Source organism: Peromyscus maniculatus, chromosome 1 (genome assembly GCF_049852395.1).
Source record: "Peromyscus maniculatus bairdii isolate BWxNUB_F1_BW_parent chromosome 1, HU_Pman_BW_mat_3.1, whole genome shotgun sequence".
Classification (NCBI taxonomy): Eukaryota; Metazoa; Chordata; class Mammalia; order Rodentia; family Cricetidae; genus Peromyscus; species Peromyscus maniculatus.
Window position 1 is genome coordinate 192,547,726 of NC_134852.1, and position 24,535 is coordinate 192,572,260.

Genomic DNA, 24,535 nt, shown 5'->3' on the forward strand with positions numbered 1-24,535 from the left:
TTTTTTTTAAAAAAAAAGTCTTGGAGGTGTCGAGGAGATACTGCAGGACCCGGGTGACATGCCTTGGCAGGATGGAGTTTTACAGCCACTAGCACACAAGAATGATGGCAGATCGCTATGGTAGAAGGAAGTGAGAGCAGAGCCCAGGGATGAAGTCACACACGGAAAAATACCAAAGAAGCAGGTAGAGAAGCCGAGAATCCCCAAGCCTATGTGGGAGGCATCGGAGCAAGAGGAAAGGGGCAAAAGCTCTGAGAGAGCAATTTCAGGAGGGTAACAGGAGCAGGTACCAGATTGCAGAGAAAGGGACGCATGTGTGGAAAAGAAGTAGGAATGAACTCAGCACAGAGGAAGGATGTGTCAGATGGTAAGAGATGGAAGGCAAAAGGGCTGAAGCCAAGCAAGCCTGCAATCTTATCAGTGAAGACTAAAGCATGCCTTTCCCCAACCCTCCATCCATTAGTAAGTACGCCCCGACTGAGGAGAAGTGCAAAGTGCTGTCTGGGGAACAAACATACTCTGGTAGGAAGGTGGGATCTGAGGTTCCATGCAAAGCTGTAACAAAGTCAGAGGTGTCCGTGTGTGAAGAAGAGGCTGAGGGGTTGGGAACAGTGCTTTCTAACATGCAGTCCACCCAACAGAGTCACTCCATCCTGACTTCAGACAAGCTTCTTAAAGCCTTGCTCCATCTATGAGGTTAGAATGATCTCTAAATATCCTTGTCAACCTAAAGAGGGCTTCAGAAAACCTGATCCCCATATCATCACCACAAACTTCCACAGATGTCAGGCCAGACTGTCTTCCTAGGATTTCTGAAATTTCTCAGGAAATTCCCGTGCAAGGCCAAAGCTCTTTCAGGAAACTCAGAATGCAAGAGGACTCTTGAGTTCCCAGTGTACCCTTGACTTGGGTCTCTGAACACTATCCCCACACCTGGAAAGGCCTTCTTAAGTGAAATAAAAAAGGGGTCACGGAGCTGATTCCGAACTCCACCTTGCTTGATATGTGACACTATGAGATGCCAAGTAAATATTTTAAAAAATGGTTAGGATAAGTGGTTCTAGCCATTTCAACACAGTCCATGGATTTTTCCAATCACTTTGATCTACAAAAATCAGCATGCCCTGCCCCATTCCTTTTTGTTTAAACTTTAGAAGCTTAAGGTCATGGGATCTGGTACACCGAAGGCTCAGACCCCAAAGAAAAAATGTTACTTGATATGGTAAAACCCTAATGTGACACTTAACTGTTCCACACAAGTCAAGGCAACCCTCTGAATTCACAGCACACCTTCTGATCCTTTGCATCATATTCTGAGTGTATCTTTCTGGTTTTACAGTGTGCTCCAAAAAGTCTTGAGTTGAGGGGATAGAGAGATGATTCAGTGGTTAAGAGCACATGCTGGTCTTGCGGAGAACCCAGGTTTGTTTCCTAGCATCCACATGGTAGCTCACAACCACTTTTAACTCCAGTTCCAAGAGATTCATTGACCTCTTTTAGACTCCATGGGCCCTAGGCACACACATGGTACTCATACATTCATGCATGCAAACACTCATACACATAAAATAAAAATAAATCTTTTAATTTTGAATCAATAAACAAATGATAATCACCTCAAATGGGGTCTCTTTCGGGAGGAGATGTAACAGATTTTCTGTGTATCCAAAGCTTTCTGACAGTCTAAAGCAAAGCTTATATTTCCCTGGGGGAAGGACAGTGGCCTCTCTACACCCTGTGTCAGTCCCTGAAGTCTTTAATTAAGGGGACCACAAACCACACAAGGCCAAACAGCATGCAGGCTCCATCCCTAAATAACTCTCCACAATGGTTCCTCTTGACTGTCAAGTTGACCAGAGTAACAAACATCCAGGATATTAGTGAAGTAATCTCTGGATATGCCAATGAAGGCATTTTTAAAGATGTTTAAATTGTGAGGACTCTGCCCTGTCAATGGTTTAATCCATCCATGAATTCAAGATTTACCATTGGGAGGTTGTGAGACTGAAGCCTGGTTGGGGGAAGCATATCGCTGGCCAGTGGAATGAAGTGTGCTGGAACCTGGTGGTTGAAGGAAGGGCTGTGAAGGGCACCTTGAGATTAACCACAGCTTGTTCTGGTCCTGTAGCCAAGTCCTGATAAAGTTGAGAGGGTGTGAGAACCTCATGTCCTCCCCACTCAGGCTCTGCCCAAATCACAAGAGCAGCGGTATGCTAAAGTCATGCAGAAACCATGTAGCAGCTGCTCAAAACCTGGTGGCTTTGGTTACTCACTGGATCAGAGGTTCTTAACGCTAGAGCTCAGAAGCCTTTGCTCCATGTGCCCTGTGTACACACTGGCTTTGTCTGGAGACTAAATCAACTGCCTTCGCTAGCTCCTCCCCAGGAGCCCACAAGCACAGAACAGTAGTGAGCCATCATACTGCACTACATTAGCTGCTGATGGGCAGCACAGCTCCCTCCTGCAGCCTCAGAGCCTGACTCTGCACCAGGCACGAGAGTAGAAGTCAGTAACAGACCAGAGTCAGTGCGAGCACTGCAGACAACAGGGCTTCATGCCTACTAAGCACTTCGCACAAAGCTTGGGGCATAGCTGCCCATCAGCAGAGTGTCCCATGAGCTTCACAACAGTCTGGGAGGCACGGCCACTTTCTTCCTTCACAGAAGAGAACTGGAGTGTGAAAACCAGGGTTAGAAGCAGCAGGGAATGACTGAAGACCTCCATCCCTGGGTTTCCCCAGAATCTCAGCCCTCCCTAGGCCAGCACTGTCTCATCCTGCATACCCTCTTAGGGGTAAGCCCTGACAACTGATTAGATTTGTGGTCACTGCATCATTAGGGCCCTTGGTGGTCACTCTCTACCTAAGGGTGTGGTCAGCAAGGAAGGAAGCACCAGCTGTTTGGGATCCAAATTGTCACCTTTGTCCATTAAATCTGACCCTCTTTTTGTTTTTTTAAATCTGTTCATTTCTTTTTTTTTTAAATGATTGTATTATTTATTTATGTATATGTGTACTTTATCTGCATGTACAACTTTGTGTCAGAGGAGAGCATCAGATCCCACTAGAGATGGCTGTGAGCCACCATGTGGTTCATGGAAGTTGAACTCAGGACCTCTGGAAGAACAGGCAATGCTCTTAACCACTGAGCCATCTCTCCAGCTCCAAATCTGACCCTCTTGAAGTGAGTCTCAACAAGCTTTCCAGGAGATACTGACACCAACTTGAGTTCAAATGGCAGCTTCATGCACTGTGTGGGTCTGGGGGTGCTCACTTAGACATGTCACTCAGGGTCATCCACCTACTGACAGTCTGTTGTTGTTGTTGTTTTTCGTCCAAAAAGGGAAGAACTTCCCACATTTTCCAACCCCTGATTCATTGCATCAGAGAGAGACAGAGCAACAGAGTGCTCTTTGGAGACCTCCCATTGGTCTGTGCACAGACAGTCTGGTCTGGCTACCTGGGTGCACATCACAGTTCCACAAGGCACGTTTTACTACTGTGGTTCATGGGTCTGTCTGCTCCAGGCAATAAAAACTGTTCCTGTTTGCATCATCCCTGTGGTCCATCAATCAACACACAGGGAAATTCAGAAGACTGTGCCGATTGGACACCGACTCAAAACAGGATCTGAAGTTAGCAGGTAAATAAACAGATGGCTCACCTACCTGAAAGACTACTGAGCCGTTTTTGCTGTTCTGTGATGAAAGAAAAGAACACAATGTAAGTGATATTTATATAGCACCTGGTAAGACACAGAAGTCCCAGCATCACTAATTAGGACCTCATACTCTGGTCCTTGCTGATTTCTAGGCTTGGGTGTTAAAACACACAGCCCAGATGAGGCAGTGGTCATGATGCAGCTCCTATTATCCCCAAAATGGGAATGAGAGATCCCCAGCTCCTCGACCTACAGATCTACACCAGTACTTGTACCCACCAAAGTGTTCTAGATTCCCTCTTGTCTCAAGGTGATCTCATCACTCATGGCCCTTCCAACCCCTCTGGGTTCACATAGACCTTTTAAAATCCCAGACTCAGTATATTTTGGTAGATATATTAAGAATCAAAATTGACAACTGCCATCTCCTGAGCTTACCAAATGACAGCCCTGTTGTAAGAGCTTTCTCATCTAGCACTTGAAATCTTAGCAACAGCTTTGGCTGTTAGGTACAGCTATTTCCTCAATGAACACCCTTAGCACTGTAGCTTAGTCACCGAACACCTGCCCACTCCCGGGTAATAGAGAAATTCTAAAAATAATCAGCATTAGCTAAGGGATAAGGGGCTTAGATTACTCAAGATAACACTGAAAACCATCTGGTTCTAGAACCAAAATCTCCACCTTACAGTCTCCAGTTCTTTCTAACCCTCATGACCTCATCCCTATTGTCTTTAATGCAGTTGCTCACCTTCCTAGGTAATCATGTAGAGGAGAGGCCAAGGTCTTGTTGGCAGCATCCTGTGTACACTCACTATTTGATAAGCACAAAAGTAACCTTTACCTTTTACAGCTGCCAAATATCAAGTAGAGAGATAAAAATAGACCATGCTGGCCCATGCTCATTGTCACTGTCCCCCCATGGCCACATTCCTATCCTTTTGCTAGAATTGGTGTGTGGAAGAAGTAAACAGAGCAGTGTGGGGGCTCAAGGCCAGCTGACATGGCATCTGTCCAGGGTATAAGCTTTGTGTATGGGACTCACACCAGCTGCACTAGAGGCCTAGTTCATTTCCAAGCTCGGCTAAGTGGGCAACTTGCCATATGACAATGACCAATCAAGTAATGTCTTGGCCTCAGTTTGCTCATCTGTGATGTCACAGTGCCGTGGTATCTAAAGGGATTTATGGATGTCACATTCTATTCTGCAAGTTATCAGCAGGGTCTTCCTTTTCCAGCAGAAGTAAATGTAAGCAATTGAGAAAACTCCATTGCTCCTCCTCTGAAGGTATGAAATGGCTGTGCTTTCACAGGATATCACACAGACAATGGTACCAACATTTCGGTCACCAGCACTGGAGTGATCCTCTGACTGTTCCTGTCCACAGACCTGTCTGGGAACCATGAAGGTCTTGCTTTCCAGAGTGGTCCATAGCAAACCACAATGGCCTGCCTGGCAAACTTTCTAAAACTCTGCAACCTTATTCTCCTATCCCATTCCCAGAGCTCCTGAATCTGAATTGCAAGTTAACTAGACTTTGATGATCCAACATACAGTAGAGGCAGAAAGGTCCTGAGCAGGGGACTGTCTACCTCTTTCAGCCCCTCAGGTTTCCTGAGTCAAATCCCTGAATCCCTAACTGAGGGAAGTGATGCCCTGAACACACTGGCATGAAAACTCAAGAAAGTGTGGAAAAGGGACTGTGCTGTTCACAACCACCAGAACCGGGCCAGAAGCTCAGTGCCTGTTTGTCCTTACTGGCAGGAGGCTGGCTAGGGGAGAGAGGATCGTTTCCAAACTGTGCCCTGTGACAGTCTAGACAGGGAAAAAAAACGGAACGTTTTTTAAGGATGACCAAACTAGAATTTCAGATATAGAGTAAAGTTATCACCCCTTGGGAAATTTTGTAATAGTTAAGGAACTGTTCTTCTGTGAGAAGAAGCAAAGAAGCCAGGCTGGCTACATTCCAAAGCAGTATCAAAAATATTTGCTCCAAACCCTGCTGATGGACAGTCCTCTTTCACTCTCCCCCACCTTTCCTGCCCCACCTGGGATGAACCCATGGTTTCTCTCTTTATGGGAAACCACTAGTTAATTATATAAATATATATTAAAAAAATCCCCCTGTAGCATCATTACTTACATGCTTTTCTTAAGTTCTAATATTTGAGCCCCAAAGAAGGACTTGGTCAGGGGAAAAGCAAGAACCAAAAGTCCTTTTTGCTGAATAGGAAAATTTCACTTTTTATTCAAGAAAGAAACAGAGAGGGGACTGAGGCATTTTAGGTGCCTGGAAACGTCCCTGTAGGTGTTGTCAGAGACCTGGCAAAAGCTGCTGACATTAAGCTTGGCATTTCCCAAAAACCAAGTTGCCTTGGGAATAAATCCCGTTTTTTAAGAAACTGCCTTTCTTTCTGGGAACCAACTTGCTTTTTAGAATAATGAGTCATGAAGAAGTCCACAGAGAAGCTTTTGCTTTTTTCTGCATTTTTCTTTGTTCTGCATGGCAGACCCTGGCAAAGAGAGCTGCTGCCAGGGAGGGCGGCAATGCTAGAGGGAGAATGGACGCTCAGACGCAGGACCCTTCTGTTCTCTGGAAGAACACTGGGGCCACACAGTGAAGAAAGAAAAAAAAAACTGACACCACCAGAGCAACCATTTAAGATGTGAGTGAACATATTTTAAGCAAGAGAAAATGTTTTATGCATCGACTTTTCCAGTTAGAAGTAGGAAAGAGAAAGCTCTCTTCAGTATGAAAAGCAATGGAAATTAGATTTTAGCCCCATCTTCTCTAAGGGAGGGGCAGGAAGGGGAGGGGACTATGAAGTGGGGGATGAAGGTGACAAGAAAAGAGGGTGTGGAACCAAGCTTTGCTACAGACAGTACCCAGCCCTACACTATTCCCTGAGTTCAATGCAGAAGAGCCCTCTCCGGGGAGACGGCCTGAAAATGTCCCATTTCATGCTGCAAAAGGACTTTTATAAACACAAAGTTTAGGCCTCTATGCAACTCCAAATGGAAAAGTTGGGATTTAGAACCATTGCCTGAATTTTAAAGCAGAAAGGTAAAACTATATAATACCTACTTCAAAGCTCTCGGGTTTTATCGGCCCTGAGGCCCCTTCAGAGATGCAGCAGGACCCAATGAACAGCCAGAGAAACAAGAGGAACCAATCAGAATCCCTAAACAGAGTTATCTGGGCCATGTAAATGGAATCAGTGCAAACAGACATATGCGTCTCCATCACAGAGGATGCCACTGAATAGCCATTTACCACAGAATCTGCTGTGAGAAGAGGACTAGCCAATAACCAGGAGAAGATCCAGAAGCCTCTGATACAGAGCCACAAAAACATGCTTTACATCATAGACAATAACCTATTCAGTGTTTCCTTTTTGGAAATTTGGTATTCAAAACTGCACTTTCTAGAAACTTACTACTTTGAACACGCATTTATGGCAGCACTTAAAAGAACATGTTATAGCCACATGTTTGAGGCACAACACCATTACAAATCATATGACGAAGAGCCAAGAGACACAAACTCTCATTTTTGTACATTAACTGTCTGCCGATAAACACCAAAGACCAAGGTCTAGCCATGACCCTGAACTAGCCCAGCTTTATAGATACCTGATATCATTCCAGATCGGGGGCCTCTGTCTCCCTGCTAGGATCAAATGATTGATCGATCGATCGATCTTGTGGGTCCTACAAGGAAGCTGGGGCAGATGGCCTGGGGCAGGGCTGGGGAGCGCTGCAGACTGCAGCTCCCTGCAAGAGGCCGCCTTACCTCGATTGTGCTGCAGGAGCACAATGGTGGGATTGACGATTGTAGTGGAGGGGTAGGCAGATGACGGTTTGCTTGCTGGAAGGAAGGCTTGGGAATCGGTTTCAATATGGGAAGAAGAAACTTCATTTAGTAAAGGACTGCCCTGAAAAACAAAACAGTAGAAAGAAGTGTGAACACAAGATATCTAGAATTAAGACTCTGTAAGAAGAAGGAATGGAAATCTCTACAAAGATGTTAATTAAAAACAATAATGTAGCCAATGAGTCGATTCCAGTTAGAAGTTTAATCTGGAAATTTATTCTTCTTGTTGGTATTAGTAAGGGGGAAGGGAAGCAAATGTTGCCGAAAGTCTCAGCATCATCCATTATTTTCACCTAGTTAATAGTCGTGTATCGATCTGGTTACTAAAAAGCAAATTCAAACCAAAATAGAATAACATGCAAAACTCATGCAATTCCAAATGCGATCCAAGAACGAGAGCTGGTTAAGTGGGAAAAGTCAGGACATTTAGGCACCCTACAGAGAGATGTCAGACAAATTACTGAGATAAGAACAAAGAGGAACCCTTTTGTAGTGGTTCTCAGGAAAGGTACTCTGAACTACAGAATCACTGAGCAAATTCAGCAGCTTTGGCTTCTGAGATCTGAGCAGGATCCTGCTCTGCTGGGACGTTTCTTCACTCCAGTGTCAGAACAACAAACGTCCTTTGAACCAAGCCATGGAAGAATCTTGACTTTAAAAACCTGAGACCACCACGAGAAATATCAACAAATTACTAATACTTTTACAATCTGATGATAGGGATAATGCCAGCCTTTTGTTTCCTCCACCACACTTACAGGTCCTGCAAAGCTCTTATTTTATATCCTTAAAGCAAAGATGGCAACCCTCATGCCTCAGTTCTGAGGACTGAACTTAGGGCTGAACCCATGCTAGGCAAACACTATATATATGAGAATATATATATAAATCTCCTCAGCCCCAGAACGGCATTCTTTTTCTTTTGTAAAGATAGGGTCTCATTATATAGCCCAGGATAGCTTGAAATTCCCTATGTAGACCAGGCTGGCCTCAAACTCAGAGATCCACCACTATGCTTGGCAAGATGGCATTCTTAAAGGCCTTTAAGAACAAGATTTGGGTAGCTATCTTTGAAAAACTTATGCCCAGAGACAGCTACTGCATATACACCTGCAAGACAAGGATCACATGTCTCCCTCTTCTGACACCATTCAAAACAACACCCTGCAGATAGCAGGTGTTCAGAAAAATACTATGTAAGTGACAGGGGCTATCTACCAGCAAGGGAGTGTGTGAGCTAAGCTCTGTGGCAATAGAATGCACACTCGTCAGAAGTGTGGGTTTCAGCACCCTGGACAGCTCTTGACGCACAGTAGGGGCTTTGCCACCAATGCCTTGATTGGGCTTTCTTTTAGATATTCCCTGGATAGCCACTTCTATGAGCTCAATTTTGAGAATAAGATCTTTTTCCAAGGCTTGGGTTTGTTTGTTTGCTTGTTTTTTGTTTGTTTTTTTTTTAAATCAACTTATGACCTGGATGCCACAGACAGGGCATCCAGAGGGTGAATCAAGCAGTCTGCTTTTAGTCTTACTCTGTTACCACCAATATACAAATCCAGAGCTAAATAAATGCTCAACAGCAGGGTATACACCAGGATGGCTTACAGAGACATCTGAGTGCACTCTGCTAAGACTTGCTCTACTTGCCACACAGAGAAGTACATCCTAAATCAGAGAATGCCTTCAAACTCACCTAGCAGTTCAGCTAAGGAGGAGCAGAATACATCAGTCTACAGCAGAGATGATCCCCAAAGTTCAAGTAGATGAGTTAAACTCATGGTTACATCTGACCTGGTCCTGGTCTAACTACCTTGGGCTGCATCTGGTGATTTGAGAAGGGGTCCAGCCCATGACATAACAGTTCCCAGCTTCCATGTGCCTGACACCTCATTACAATTTCCCTACTGAGCCAAATAAGAACCTTCCTTCCTGTTCCCTAACTTGATTCAGCTTAACAAGCCATTTAAGCTAGTTTCGTGAGCATACTTCTTCCAACAAAGGATGCTTGTAAATGTTTAGTTTGGTCAGCAAATACTTGGCTGACTGTACGTCGATAGTGGTGTTTATGGCCCCAATATCAAAACCCCTTGGATACTTGCAACCAAGTAAGAGGCCCTGGCCCCAGCCCTTTCCCAGACTCACTCAATCAAATTCATGATATATAAACTAGACTTCTCTAGCCTTGAGAGCGGATGTACTCTACCCCTCCTCCAGATCATTTAAGAGCAGGAGCCCTGGCTTGTTTTAAGTGTACCTGTGAAGCCTAGTTGCTTAGAACATGGCAGGGATGACACCATCACTAACTAACCAGTTACTTTAACCTTTTCATTCATGAGGGCAAGTCCTCAGCAAAGCAGCTAACAGTAACCAGATACTTCACTTATGCTGAGCTAAACTACGAGTTCCTATCATGGGAACTGTTACCATTCAACCCCAATGAAGCCTATAGCCTGTGAGTGTCCTCATATTACGACTTATGAGGACACTCATTCAGATTCTCTCTTCCTGACCTCCTAGGGAAGGATACATACTGTGCCAGAAGCAGCTGGGTTTTCTGTGAAGAGACTCACACTGAACAGTCAAGACCTTTTAACTTCCCACAATTACTGATATACAAGTTTGCCACCAAAACCACAGTGGCTTCCTTCCTACTCAGAGGCCCTAGCAATTATCTGTCTTGTGAGGAGGTCTTGACACACAGGTTTTCAGATCCCTTTACACAATTAAACCTCTCCCTGCCCAGCCCACCCCCCACCCCCTGCCCTATGTCTGCACTTCTGTTAAAAAGAGAGACCACTTAGGAAATCAGCCAAAGAATGAAACTTTTCCTTTCCTCACAACCTCTCTGCTCCCTCATTCCCTAGCATCACACCTGCCTGTGGCTTCCCACAGGACCCTGCAGTTTTCCTCAGCCTTCAGGGCTATATCTGGTGGGCCTATGAAGACCAGGACCAGGCAAGGGACGGGCCACAGGTGCTTCTCAAAGGGAAGACAAAGTTCCAGCAGGAAGACGTGCATTTGCAATAAAGCAGAGAAGAGAAGGTTCTTGGGAGTCAAGAGCAGCCACAGGGGGCCCACAGGATGCACATGGGAGGCATGCACTCCGGAGACAGCAAACACAGGTCCAGCCCTCACACAAGCACAGTGTCCAAGGCCTCCTCAGAACTTAGTACTTCAGTGAGAAAGGGAGGGTTTTACTGCCAGGAGCAGACATTCAGGAAGCCGCGGGGAAGGGGGTCCAGCAAGCTTACGGTACTTGAGACAGCTCCCGGGAGGTCAGGCTCCAAGCCTCTGTGGAGGTCCTCCGGTATGGGAGGGACCAGCGGAGGTGGTGGTGAGGGTGGTGGCCTCTGGCTAGCAGGGGGGAGGGAGCCACAAGCACTGGCTGGCTGGCTGTGGTGGGGCCGCCTCTGCAGATGAGGGGGAATGAAATCATCTAGTGTCGGGAAGGTCAGAGGTGAGGCAGCAGGGGTGGTCGCCGGGGTAGTGTGGACGCAGCCAAGTGGCCCCAGAGATGCTGGAGTTCTGGCAGTGCCTTCTTGCCCTCTGTCAGTATTAACCAGGTAGAGAGGGACAACTATTACCTCAGACGGGGCTGGGCTGGAGGAGGTGGCATCCTGTGGGAAATAAGGGGACGTTACGCAAAGGGGACTGCAGAGACGCAGGAATTTAATTCCACATTTAAACAGTTGCTCATGGACATGCAGTGATGCACTTTGAGAAATATTTAATCAGTGCCCTTTCCTCAGAGTACATGAGACAGTCAGTGCTAGCCAGTGCTAGCCAGCTGGCCTCCTGACACTCTATGACACAGAGGGAGCCCCATCCAAGTTCACTTTCCACCATCTATTTTTGAATCCTTTTAACACTTTATGAGAGAGAAAGAGAGCAAAGAACAGAATATGCAGGCAGGCAAGCAGGCAGCGTCCAACTCCACTAAAACCGCCACAGCGCCTGCAAGCTTGGGAGTCAAGACAGCTTCTTCAGCACCTTGTCACAGGATATAAACATACTATCTCACCACATTATTAGTTCCACGCTCTGGCATACTGAGACATTTACAGACAAGAGACAGGGAGACAGAAGAGGCTATGCTGGGAGGTTTAGAGAGAAGAATTCAGGACTCAAGCGCTGTGCACTAACGAGGAGAGGGGCGGGAGGGAAGCCCAGAGAACAAGTGAGCCACTTGAGCTGGTTCTGAAAGAGACAGCGTAGAAGACACACAGACATTCCTGGTTTCTTGCCTTGGCTGGACAACACGGCTGCAAAAGGTATGTTTCTTTGTTCTTCTGGTTTTCGGGATCAGAGGTAACCTGGGGGCCTAGCCCGGGAGGCCTCACTGCATCTGGGAACAAGGCCCATGTCCCCAGTGTGGGATTCTCACCAAGGTTACCAGCATCTTTGCGGTGGTCAGAGAACAGCTTGGGAGGGTCAGGAGGAGGAGCAGGGGGTGGTTTTCCCGTGCTGGCTGTGGCTGTGCCAGGGACAAGGCTGGGAGCTGGTGCCTGGGTGCCTGCAGCCTCCGAGGGAGTGTCTTTGGCTGAGTCACGTGCAACAGGAGGGTAGTTTTCCAATGTTGCCCGGCAAATGTTATTGGATAAACACGGGACATATAAGCTGCTGATCTTTTTATTCCCTGTGGCCTCATGACGTGGGTTAGAGCTCACATTCTTACTGTACACTAATCTGGAGGCTGCATAGTGTTGCTGGGGTCGGGAGGAAGCGTCGAGGACCGTGGACCCCAAAAGCAATGGATCAGGACACGCTGCACCTCTGGGAGCCAGTCTAGCTGCGAGGGGAACAGAGATGGGTGGAGGCAGTGAGGGGTTCTGCTGGATGGGGGTGCTGGGCAGGATGTAAGGCTTTGGTGAGCTCATGTAGAGGGAGTCCTTGTAGGCACGGTGGACATCAGGGAGCTGCCATGCAAAGCGGTCCTTCTGAGGGAAAGGAAGGCGTGGGGGAGACAGAGCCTTTAGTAGTGGTTTCAAGACATGACATCAGAACAGAGAAAAAGAGGAGGGGAGATGGAGAGAAGGGTCATTAGAAACAGCGGCACGGCATGATGAAAGACAAAACAACTCTTGATACTTTGAAGCCAATCCTGCTGGTGCCCACAGCTGTCGGTCGTCTGGGCAGCTCTGAGGGCTGACTCACACTTACCTGCAGGGCTGGCCTGACTCACAAGCCAGGGAGGCCGAGCCAGCTCCAACACCACCGTTTGTCTGGCTGCATCTTTACTGATACCCTGACTCAAGGGCCCCTCTGCCAGGGGATGAAGCCCCGGAGTTGAGTGCTCCTTCCTCCCCAACCCCCTTCTCAAGACTCTTAGAGAAGCCTTTAGTTTTAAAATTCATTAGCCTTGTCTGAGTTACTTTAATGCTTTCCCTGTAGAAAAAGGAGAAATGGAAAGCCCTCCTGGACGTGTGCTCACAGGAGGCAGAGGTCTTCCGTGAGTCCCCGGTTCAGCTCTCTCAATTCTTTTTTTTCCCCCCTAAGATTTATTTATTTATTATGTATGCAGTATTCTGCCTGCCGGCCTGCACACCAGAAAAGGGCACCAGATCTCATTATAGATGGTTGTGGTGGCTGGGAATTGAACTCAGGACCTTTGGAAGAGCAGCCCGTGCTCTTCACCTCTGAGCCATCTCTCCGGCCCTCAGCTCTCTCAATTCGACAACCACACAAAGTTCACTAATGGGAGGAGGACATTTAAGAATGAGTCCGTATGTGCTCTTTTCTCAGAAGAAATAATTTGATAAAATTAACCACTGAAAACATAGCTGAGGAGGTAGCTCGGTCTGCCTAGCACATATAAGGCTCTGAGTTAAATCCCCAGAACTGTAATGAAAGGGCACGGGAGACAGTCCAGAGATTAAAAGCATATGGTCTCCCACTTCTGCAGGCACAGGGTCAAAAGCCTGAGCCATTCGACATGTCATTAGCCTATGGGGTTGGGCTGAGTCTGGTTTATTCAGCCAGTCCACCACCATGCACAGGCAATCATTTCTATACTTGGGTGATCAAACTTTAGCCACAGTGTGAGAACAAAGCTCTGGTAACAGGCTCAGAATTACAGCTAAAATTCATACCTCCCCCCTCTCCACTCAACAGCTTTCTTCCATGGGTCTCAGTGGGCAGAGGGACAGGAGGAAGGGTGGTCCTCCAGCCTGATCCTCCTCAGCCAACCTGTGGCTCACCTGGGAACTAGACTCCCAATGTCCCGAGACTTTGCTCACTGGCCCCGATCCTCAGATTTCAGCATGAGAACAAAACCAGAACCTTCCTCTAATTGCACACATGTAAAAGACTAGAAGTTGGTGACTATATGGCAGGTGTGTCAAAAACTAGGAAGGGGCTGGGAAGATGGCTCCATGAGTAAGCTCACTTGCTGTGCAAGTATGACAACCCGAGTTCGAATCCCCAGGAAAGAAATAAAGAGTTTGGCATGCCTGCACATTGCTGTAACCCTAACCATGTGGTGGCAGAGACAGGCAGATCCCAGAGCTCACTGGCTGGCTGGCCTGGTTAAAATGGCAAGCTTGTGATTCAGTGAAAAGCCCTGTCTCAAGGGAGAAAGACAACCTAACATCCTTCTTTTGTCTTTGTGTGTGTACACACAGATGAGCACATCTGCATATGCACATGCATGTGACACACACACACACACTGACTATATTGAGGCCAATTCTCATTTTATTTTATATTTTGTAGAAGATATGTGGAAAAGGGGGGAAATTAGAAAGGGGACTAGGTGAGAAAATGAAAACAATCTTGACTTTGGATTGGACTATCATCCAGACATAATATACAGCCTACACCTTAAACACAAGTTTGATAGGACAGACAGTCTGGGTGGAGAGGCAACTATTTGGGTATTCTCAGTTAAGCAGATCCGTGCCTTGTCCCAGCGCACTCACACGGTGCCAATGGAGCGTGGCCATTTATACCAGCCCCAAATCCACAACAAAGAGGCCCTCTGGTGTAGAACAAAAGCAAAAACTGTCACATTAGCTATTCGGTTTGATGAACTCAGACTGAGTCCTGGAACACTTGGCAGTCTAGCTTACAGTCTCCAGAACAACGACTGAACTAACTCCCGCCATCGGGACTGTCAAGTGAGGACAGGGCTGACGAGAAGCAAGCAGAAAACCATTCCGATCTGGGCTCACATTTGCTCTGACTTGGCAGCACTGTCGTATCGTGCATGGTATTTCTTTTGTCCAAAGATAGAAATCTGTTTCTATGAGTTTTAAACTTAATTCAGCCATGGCCATGTATGGTACTGCATGACATCAGGCACAAGCCCTCCTAGGGTTGTGACCTTAGAGAGAGGACACTTCCCCAGGGTGTCCACAGTGCACACAGAGTCAAAGGACTTCCTGTCCCTGCGCTTCTTTGAACTCTAAAGAAGGGGGGAGTTAGTCTGAGCAAGTACACAAAGGAGCAGCTTTTTCTTCATTCTAAGTCCTGCAGCCTAACCTGCCCACTGACCACTAATGAAATTCTACTTATCTTAGAAGGTAGGTCTATGGGACAGGGAGGCTATTTGGTTTATACAGTTTCCAGAAACGGCCAAGCCTCATCTCTACTGGGACTACCATGCTGCTGATGACATCACAAAAAGAGAGCTGTGGTTCTCAGGCTCTGGGAACAGAGGGAGCAAGGCCAGGTGGGCAGGACATAGGATTTCCACCTAGCCCATCCACCTCCTGTATCCCAACTCAGTCCTTAAGGGGAGATGTTCTGCCAACAGATCCATAAATTCTATGGGGCTGGAACAAAGCCAAGAAGTTGCCCAGCCTGCCTTGCCTTTATTGAAGCCCATGTGTAATTATAGCAAGCACTACATAGCTAAGAAGTCGTGTTTACTTTCAGAAAATAAATCTGCAAAGTAATACAGGACATAAAGTTCTTGACATTCAAATGGCAAATCTTACATTAACTGTGCAGAATAAAATTCCTGCGTCTGCTATGTACCATTCTTCCTGAAGACAGCCCAGGAAATGTGAAGTTGAGTAACAAACAGATCAAAACATGTGCTGACAGAGATATCACAGGATGTTCAACCTTATTACACTGTTACCCTTATGAACTCCTGGAGGGCAATGTTCAGCACACAGGTCTGAATACAAGTGCCTAACAAAGCTGTGTTAAATACATGTATTTTCAAAGGACTCATCTATATCCCCCATGTGATAGTTATTTAGTTACATGGTGTTGGAAAATGAGTCCTGGGCCTTGTACATACTAGGCAAGTGTTTCACCCCTGAAATATAACCCTACCCTGGACCATGCTTTTTTTGTGTGTGTTCACAAAACCAAAAGGCATCGGAGGGTTAGCCTGCGGGCTACGTCACTGGCGGTGAGAGAGAGTCTATGTTAACGTCTTCAACTTGATCCTGATCGTGTTCTCACCCAGGCAGAGCAATAGTATCCATCCTCGAGACAGCTGAGAAGGAGGTGCTGCTAACACAAACGGCACATTGCGTACTCAGAAAGCTTTCAGAAATGGGAAAATTCTGGCAATTCATTTAACAGACAACTGACCTCTGGGAAGCCAGGCATATCCATGGCTCCTGGCCCCAACCACAGCCTCGGTGTACAAGGCTGAAAGTGGAGAGCTAAGTCAGGGCAGGAGGCAGAAAGGCTTTACAGTGCAGCTCACCAACAAGACAGATGAGGGACAAACTGCAGACCAGGGAGACAGTTCTGCACAGAGGGAAGATGCCATCTGACTTCCCTGTATGTTCTAGGAGCACCAGGAGGAAGCACCAGGGCTTGTACCGCCCAGGGATCTTCTGAGCATAAGGAAGATGGCTCCATTCCATGTAAGTGGCTCCTCCTTATACAACATCCTTCACATACCACTGGAATGTTAGGATCTATTCCTTTCAACAAAATAGCAAAGTATAGAGAGGAGAAGGGAGGAAGGATAGAAAACCACCCAGCAGCAACAACTGAAGCAAAGTCATCCCTGCTCCAAACCGTAATAGCTGTAGAGGGCTCCCATGCAAGTATTAGCCATGCCTAGCCCTGCTTAGCTTCCAAGATCACATGAGATTGTGCGGGTGCAGAGTGGTATGGCTGGAGATGAGGGATTTTCTACTGCAGAGCAGAGCTGGACTGTGAAGCCAGCCTGTGCGGCCATTGTGATTTCTGTCCTCAGGCCTCTGGGCTACTGGGTTTATGGTCTGGCCACAAATATCTGAAGTTCATCTGTGATGACAGTGTTCAAAGTCTCAGCTTTGGAAGTTAATGGAGTAAACACCAGAGTCCCTCCTCTGATTATGCTCTGAAGAAGTCCTTAGAAATAAGCTCAGACGTTCTCCTACCTGTCCAAGGCTAAATGAATTCTTTCGTTCACATATTAAGCCTAGAAAACAGCAGGCCTATTTCTAACACCCACACAGACCAACCTCATCCCATACTCCTGCTCCCTTTGAACCCAACTCTCCTCCTAAGAAAGTTATTTCAGGGATGACCAAAGACCAGACTCCTACTCCACAGTCCAGCTGGGCTAGCAGGAAGTCACGAGTTGAGTTTGGGCTGCTTAACTTGAGAACAGGCACCACTGACGAGTTCCCAGCCCATCTGTGGGCACACACCTACCTGGGGCTTGTCAGCAGAAAGGCTGGGGTGCACGCTTCTATAGCCCTTGGCAGCAAGTGGGGAGGGCTGGGCATTACCATTGGCATCAGCACTGGAAGAAAGTCGCCACTCATCTGAGACAAAAACCAAAAACAAATCCCCATCAGTCACAGGCTTTCCTCTCATTCAAGGATCCCTGGCGCCTCAAGGCACAGCAGATAAGAAGGCAAGAAAAGCCATACCTGCTGAAGGGTCCTCTGGCTCCAGGCCTGTGCGAGGAGCAAGAAGGATGAAAAGAAAAAGGGAAAAACAGAAACGGTTAAAGTTTGCGGGAAGCAAGCATGAGACACACTGAGCGATGAAAATCAGCAGCCCTTGCCTGACACAAAACACCCTCAGTCACAACGGCCCCATTACCATAGGAACCCACTTGAAACCATGATGTGTTCACAGGCGCTGACCTTTGAGAACACAAGGCTACATTCACAGGGATGAAGAAACAATTGTTCCTTGACATTCTTACTTTACAGACTGAAAGGCAACAGAACTCTCTGCTGTCCAGTCCTTCTCAGTCTCATTCCCCTTCCCAAAGCCCGCTGTGGGCTCAGCATGACTGCACCTTAGCAGGCTGGGTTAATTAATGGGCCCCAGCAGTAGAACATGACCAAAGCCTCAATAGCATGGTTTTGTTTTAGGGGGGTCTGTTTGTTTGTTTGTTTGTTGATCCCTATCTCCACTCATTAAACAAGGCACAAAAGCATGTACAATATGGGCTGGAGAGATGGCTCAGCAGTTAGGAGGGCTTTGCTACATAATCATGAGGAGCAGAGTTCAGATCCCAGTACCCACATAGCAAGTCAGGAATCCCACCAATGCCTGCAACTCCAGCTCCAGGGGATCTGAAGCCCTCTTCTGGCCTCTGCCAAAAGGTGGGGTAGGGGTGTTAGGGAGCATACACAATAAATAAAGCTAATAAAATTTTTTAGAAGAAAATTCCACACCTGATTTGATTTCACATGACAGATCAGAGTCAAAATGCAGGTGTGCTAAAAGTATAATAGGCTACATGTATGAAGTTATGTGAAACACAAATGAATCTCATGTTTAGGTTTGGGTTTCTTCTATTTATATATTTCTCCATTATTTATAATGCAAACGCTCCAAAATCTAAGAGAAAAAGATCTGAAATACATCTGATCTCAAGCACTTCAAATAAGACCCAATGACTGTGACTGTGTACCACATCAAGGAACAGCCACAGATAATCCATAAATGAATGAGCTGTGCTCCCAAATACTCTATTTATGAACATTAAATTTCGAATTTTAAAGGCTTTCACGTGGTGTATAATATCACTCTTCTTTGCATTTTTCTATCAGCCATTTAAAAATATAAAAGCCATTCTTGGCCAACAAGCTGGATTTTGCTCGTGGCCAGTGTGGCCACCCCGCTCCTACATTCATTTAACGTCCTGTCCCTCAGTTTCCTGAGAAGCCTTGTATTCTCACTCCTGTAGAGACAATCAGGGGACTCATTGTCCTTAGAGTCCAAGTCTCCACTTCAGTGCATGTCTCTAAGGCCATCAGTAGACTTTCCAGATGACAAGTTGAGATGTGCAAACATTCATTAAGCACCTTTCAGGTGCCAGACATGGTTACACTTTACACCTATTTAGTATTTAATTTAATTAAATACTTACTGTACTTCATGGATGAGAAAACAGAGAGGCCAAATGCTTTGCCCAGATCAGAAAGCCTCACACAGGAAAGGAAAAGCAGTACAGTACCCCCTGGCCACCACCTACAGCTGCCAACTCTACCAGTAGCCAGGGAGATGCTGGAGGCCAGTAGGTGTCAGAGCAAAAGGCAAGGCAGGTGGGTGGTCTACCTCCCAGAACAGCATGTTCACCTGCATCAGTCAGGGTGAAGTGTCGGTCAATTCAGATCGATGAGACTTACTCCAGTATTTATGATCCAGTGAGAGAGATGGGGGCCTAAGAGTTTGCATTTCTAACAGTTCCCAGCTAGGCTGACGATGGCAGTTCACAACCTAACTCTAACTAACAACTAGTAGAAGGCACACTCAAAAATATCTTATTTTGAGACACCCCTCAAGGCTCAGGGATCATCTCATAAGAAGAAGCAGAAAGACTGTAAGAGCCAGAGGTAGTGGATGGTCACAACGAAACTGTTTTCCCGACTAACAGGGCAAATGCACGTATGAACTCATAGCAATTCTAATAGCATTCAGAAGACTTGCAGCAAGCTAAAGCCAGAGAAAATTTGAGTTCCGAGTAGGAGAGGTGTAGCTGAGGAGCTAGTTAGCTTTCTTTGAGGGTGTGACCTTTGCGAGGCTGACCACAGTCCAGAGCAGGCCCCATACCCAAGACGATTTAAGCAGCACAAATGAGTAGATGAGTTTTTAAAAAAGAACCCGAAGTTGAGTGGGTAAGGTGGTGGAAGCGAATCAGCAAGGAGTTGGAAGGTGAGTATAATCGAAATACCCTGTATGATATTCTCAAAGAATTGATACAAACGCTATTTCTAAAATATTCTTATTTAGGAGAGAGCAACTTATTGCCCCAAAATCCAGAATTTAAAGGTGACTCAGTTATATACTCTTCTTGTATAGGTTGCCTATTACGTCTCTGCCACTTCCCTATGGACAGTTCATAGTTATCTATTTTCTCCAACAGTTACCGTGTTAAACTCACAGGGCATGTGCTTCACACACGCTTCACTATCACTGCACTGTACTGGCTGTGTAACCAGAGCAAGTCTCTAAACACACCAAAACTCACACTTTTCAATCTGTAAACTATAATCCCTTCCCCCAGACCTTCTCTCAAGATTGTCGAGGAATCTGACATCAGGCATGTGAAGATGACCACATTTCATACTCACTGCTAGTTAGGTGCCAGGACCAAAGAACTTCATGTACCTGGCAGGCCCTAGAACACAGGTGACATTCGGTGACAATGGCCCGTCATCCTCTTCACTCTATCACTTTTAATGTCCCTTCTTTTCCAAGTTGCTATTTCTAGACACCCCTCACTGAGCCACTTTTCAAACACACACACACACACACACACACACACACACACACACACCCCAAGCAGCAATATAGGCTTCAAGTGAGGGGCTCCTTGATGGTGGAGGCAAATGCAGCACATAGACTCACGGAAACATTATTTGCCTACTTTTTGGGTTGGTTCTATTCAAGTCACACTGGAAAACAGACATGTCACGAAAATTGCAGAGTGACTGTTCTTCTAAACCTATAGGCATCAGAAGGAAGTCATCCTCATGCAGTAAGATCACTTCCTGTGAGCTCAATCTTCTGCCTTGTTGACTAAGCATCCTCATCTACAAAACAGACATGGACTCTTTTATGAGTCACAGGACGAAATGAAAATATATGGTGGGAAAGATGGCTCCCTGGTTAAGAGCACTTGTTGCTCTTGCAGAGGACCAAGGTTCAAGTCCCAACTAGTCAGTTTTCTTTAAGGGTGTGAACCCTGGCTTGTCAACATGGTGGCTCACAACCTTCCCTAACTCCAGTTTCAGGGAATCGGAGGCCTTTTCTGACCTCTGTAAGCACCAGGCATATACATGGTACACATAGATACATGCAGGCAAAACATTCATACACATAAATCTGGAAATATTAAATAAAATGTATGGCATAAAGTACGGGCTTTATAAAACTGGAATCCAAAACACAGGGAGAGAAATCCCCACAGATATAAATTACAGGGTATGTATGTGTTATTTGTTATGGTTTAGGTTTTTGTGTGTTTTATGTCAATGTGTGGAATATATATGTGTGTGTATGTATGTGTATATATATGTGTGTATGTATGCATGTACATGGGCATGTTTGCCTGTGTGCATGCATGTGGAGGCTAGAGGTCAACAACTGAGTATCCTTCAGTCTCTATCCATCTTGCTTTTTGAAACAAGGTCTCTCACTAAATTTGGCACTCACTGATTCAATGAGACTGCTCACCAGGAAGCCCACAGGCCTCTCCCGTGTCTCTGTCTCTGTCTCCCCCCTCCCAGTACTGGGGTTTCAGTTCAGACATGAACAACTAGGTTGGGTTTTTACACAGGTGCTGAGGATCCAAGCTCAGGTTCTCATATTTGCACAGGACATACTGAGCCATCGCCACAGCCCTGTTGGTTTTTGATATAGGGTCTTACTATATAGTCCAGCTGATGTGGTATTTGGTGTATAGCCCAGGCTGGCCTCAGACTCTCAGCAATCCTCCTGCTTCTGTCTCCCTGGTGGTGAGATTACAGGTGTGCACCACCACCTCCAGCTCAAAACAGCAGAAAATTCCCAAAGATATAAATTACAGTATACAATCTCTCCATTTAGTAAAGTCAAAGTCATACTGTCCTTCAAAAGTGACTTGGATTTTTTTTCCTTCTCATTTCAAATCTTCAAAACAGTTTGGCCCACTGTGCCCAAATGGGTAGTTCCCAGGATCTCAATAAGCAACTTGGTTCCTTATTGAAGGAGAGCATATCTCTGGCATTCTGTCAGCCCTCATCCATTATCTTTTCTTCTGAATCTGGAAGGTTGGTAGCAGCCCAGGGCCAATTACAGCTGAGTGCACAAGGTGAGGTTTTACATTCGTAGTCATCAATTACCGACTGCTGATGGAAGAGACTGTCAAAATGCTTCCTCCAATAATATGGGAGGTTGACAGATTTGCAGCCCAAAGACACTCGGACTCTCAGCAAAAAACATAATCTACTTTGTCTTTTATCCTACCTACCTGCTCTTTATGTGCTTTTCTGCCCTGTGGCTAAAAGCCTCCAGATACCTGCTTTTACCTTACTCATTTCTAATTTCAGTTTTGGTTTCTTGCTTATTTTTTAAAAAACACAGTTCTTCTTGGGATCTTAGGATACTTTTCACTAAGGCAGACTCAACATGGTCTGGGAAGAAGTCGCAAGGTAGATGATTGGTGCTAAAAGCAGGCTTACATGTGCTCCAACTTTCACTTGTACTTTCCTTTTATTTATGTGACATAGTGGAGAATTTAATACCATGAATAAAAAGGTCTGGCCTTTACTCTAGGCTTCTGGGAGGAAACTGCCAAGTCTCTGGAATGCTACACCAAAAAGGAATGTCTTGTTTACCTGAGGACTTGAACCACACCAAGATGATTTGGAGTCAGGGCTTTGAGCCAGCAAGAGCTTCATTGCCTACAAGAGTGGAGATGAGTCTTCAAGGAAGACAGTGGTGCACACCTATGTCTGGAGTCCCAATAAAACTTTCGATAGACAGGCTCACACACCGATGCAGGAAAATAATGTGTCTGGGATGCTTTGGTATTTCCCCAGACCCTATACCATGCACTTCTCTGGGCGGATTTTAATCTCTATCCTTTCCCTGTAGTAAAGAAATTGGACCCTTCTAGAATTAGCACTGAGTCTGAGGTAGTTTGAAGAGTCCCCTAAATTTGCATCGAGGTGTCAGAGGGAGGGGGCTATCTTGTGAGGCTCCTTCCTCTAACTTTTCAGTTGGCCCTAATTCTTGCACTGAAAAACTGATTTAATGGGTAAAGAGGATCTAACTTATGAGACATTCTCCACTGGTAATCAGAAGAGTGTTTCTCGATATTTGCACACTGTGTGAAGATGTACTGCTATGATTGGTTTAATAAAAAGAATGGCCAATAGCTAGGCAGGAGAGGTTAGGTGGGACTTCCAGGCAGAGAGAGGAACTCAAGAGGTTAGAATCTAGGTGCATGAGAGATGTCAGAGCGTAAGTCAGACATACAAAACGGAAGTGAGGTAAAAACCCCACATGGCAGAACACAGCTTAATAAAATTAATAGAAACAGGTTAATTTAAGTTAATATAAGAGCTAGCTGGGAACAAGCTTACCCTAAAGGCCAAGCTTTTGTAATGAATAAGTCTCCATGCCATTATTGGGGAGCTGGTCATCCCAAAGAAAGTCTGACCAAAAAGTCCAGCTACAGAAGAGCAAATGAGAGAATCACACAAGAGGAAATGAGTTCATTGTGGCTGCACGTCATTCTGTCTAAGGACGACTTGGCAGCAAATCTGGGGCCAACGAGCACAGTGCCCGGAATGCAAGGACTGCTAACCCAGTGCCTGGGTGTGAGTCAGGGGACAGCAGCTAAGGGGACAAGCGACATGGCCTCCAGACCACACCAGAAAGGAACTGGGAACTGCACCCACCACCAGTGCACACTCCTTAGCTGCTCTTCCAAAAGAGTAAAAACAAAACAACAACCAAAACCACTGGCCCAGGACACTGATGGGGTTGCTCTGAATTGACACAGCAAACACCCAGCCATGGCTGGGTCATACGATCATAAAACAAGGATCAAAGTAACGAGTTTCTCTCAGACTTGGGAAGTCAGTACTGAAATTATTTCCACTCTTCTCAGGTGGTTTTAATTCCAAGGGCCAAGGGCCAGAATCAGAGCTGAGGTGTTGGTCAGGGACCTGGGATCCAGCTACCACTCAAAAACAGGACTCTGGGCTACAGAAATGGTTCTGTGGTTAAGGGCTCTTGCTGTTCTTTCAAAGAACCCTGGTTCAGTTCTCAATACCTACACAGGGCAGGGGAGATGCTTGTAACCACCTATAATTAAAGGTCCAACAGCATTTGTTACCTCTGTTCTCCACCGACACCTGCACTTATGTACACACACCCACACAGAGACACATACATACACATAATTAAAAATAAAATTTTAAATGTATATATTTTAAAGCAGGAACCTGAACAGTGCGTTTAAACAGGCCATCTTTAAGGGCCCAGCTTCTTTCTCCCTGGTCTTATATTCACACGTGTGTGCTGAATGCTTGTTATCAAAGAGCTCATTTAAAGCTACCAATTCCAATATGACAGTGCCCAATTTATAGATGAGAAGACTGAAGCCATCAAGGTTGATGAATTTGCCCCCATCCCAAAGACAGTAAGTGCCAAAGCCAAGAGACAAGAGACTCTGTGACCATCCAGCTATACTACCTCTCTCAAGAGGAGGAAATTAGAGCAATGACTGAAACTTGGAGGAATTTCTGTAATGTAGGTGTTGAGGGCCATTTAAAGACTGGTGCTTCTAGACCAGGCTAATAGCAACATGGAAACTTACAGGGATGGACGGAGGGACAAAGATGGAAAGCATGGGTGATGCAAATGCTAATCTGGATCCGATGACCTCATTAATAGGACGAAGATACTTATTTACTATAAGATGGATCTTGAAGGAGAAACTATCACCGCCACTTTACTAAACCAGCATAATTTCTAACGACACTCAAGTATTTACCCTTATACCCACAGGTAAGTGTGGTCCTCACCCCTCATCCAGGAAACTTCTCTTTGCAACAGACAAAGACCATCACGGAAAGCCACAACCCATGC

At 45.9% G+C, this 24,535-nt stretch overlaps 1 protein-coding gene and 1 long non-coding RNA gene across 52 annotated transcripts in view; one reads left to right on the forward strand and one right to left on the reverse strand.

Annotated features, from left to right (window-relative positions):
- Sorbs1 (sorbin and SH3 domain containing 1) overlaps positions 1-24,535 on the reverse strand; it is a 238,680-nt gene that overhangs the window by 77,663 nt on the left and 136,482 nt on the right. For 22 of the 50 annotated variants that reach the window (XM_076563034.1, XM_076563042.1, XM_076563043.1 and 19 more), the window contains 7 exons: positions 17,365-17,391; positions 17,144-17,256; positions 11,779-12,504; positions 11,119-11,151; positions 10,786-10,944; positions 7,454-7,595; positions 3,667-3,696 (listed from right to left, as the gene is read on the reverse strand). In XM_076563034.1, coding sequence (XP_076419149.1) covers positions 3,667-3,696; positions 7,454-7,595; positions 10,786-10,944; positions 11,119-11,151; positions 11,779-12,504; positions 17,144-17,256; positions 17,365-17,391 — 1,230 coding nt within the window. The remainder of the gene's footprint in view (positions 1-3,666; positions 3,697-7,453; positions 7,596-10,785; positions 10,945-11,118; positions 11,152-11,778; positions 12,505-17,143; positions 17,257-17,364; positions 17,392-24,535) is intronic. The other 28 variants (XM_076563070.1, XM_042263419.2, XM_076563068.1 and 25 more) reach the window with 11 other exon arrangements.
- Positions 11,073-22,793, forward strand: LOC121823742 (uncharacterized). 2 transcript variants are annotated; one of them, XR_006065294.2, is made up of 3 exons: positions 11,073-11,805; positions 16,288-16,362; positions 22,211-22,793. It is a non-coding gene; the product is annotated as an uncharacterized LOC121823742 (long non-coding RNA). The 2 variants fall into 2 exon arrangements; XR_006065299.2 differs by lacking the exon at positions 22,211-22,793 and adding an exon at positions 17,314-22,174.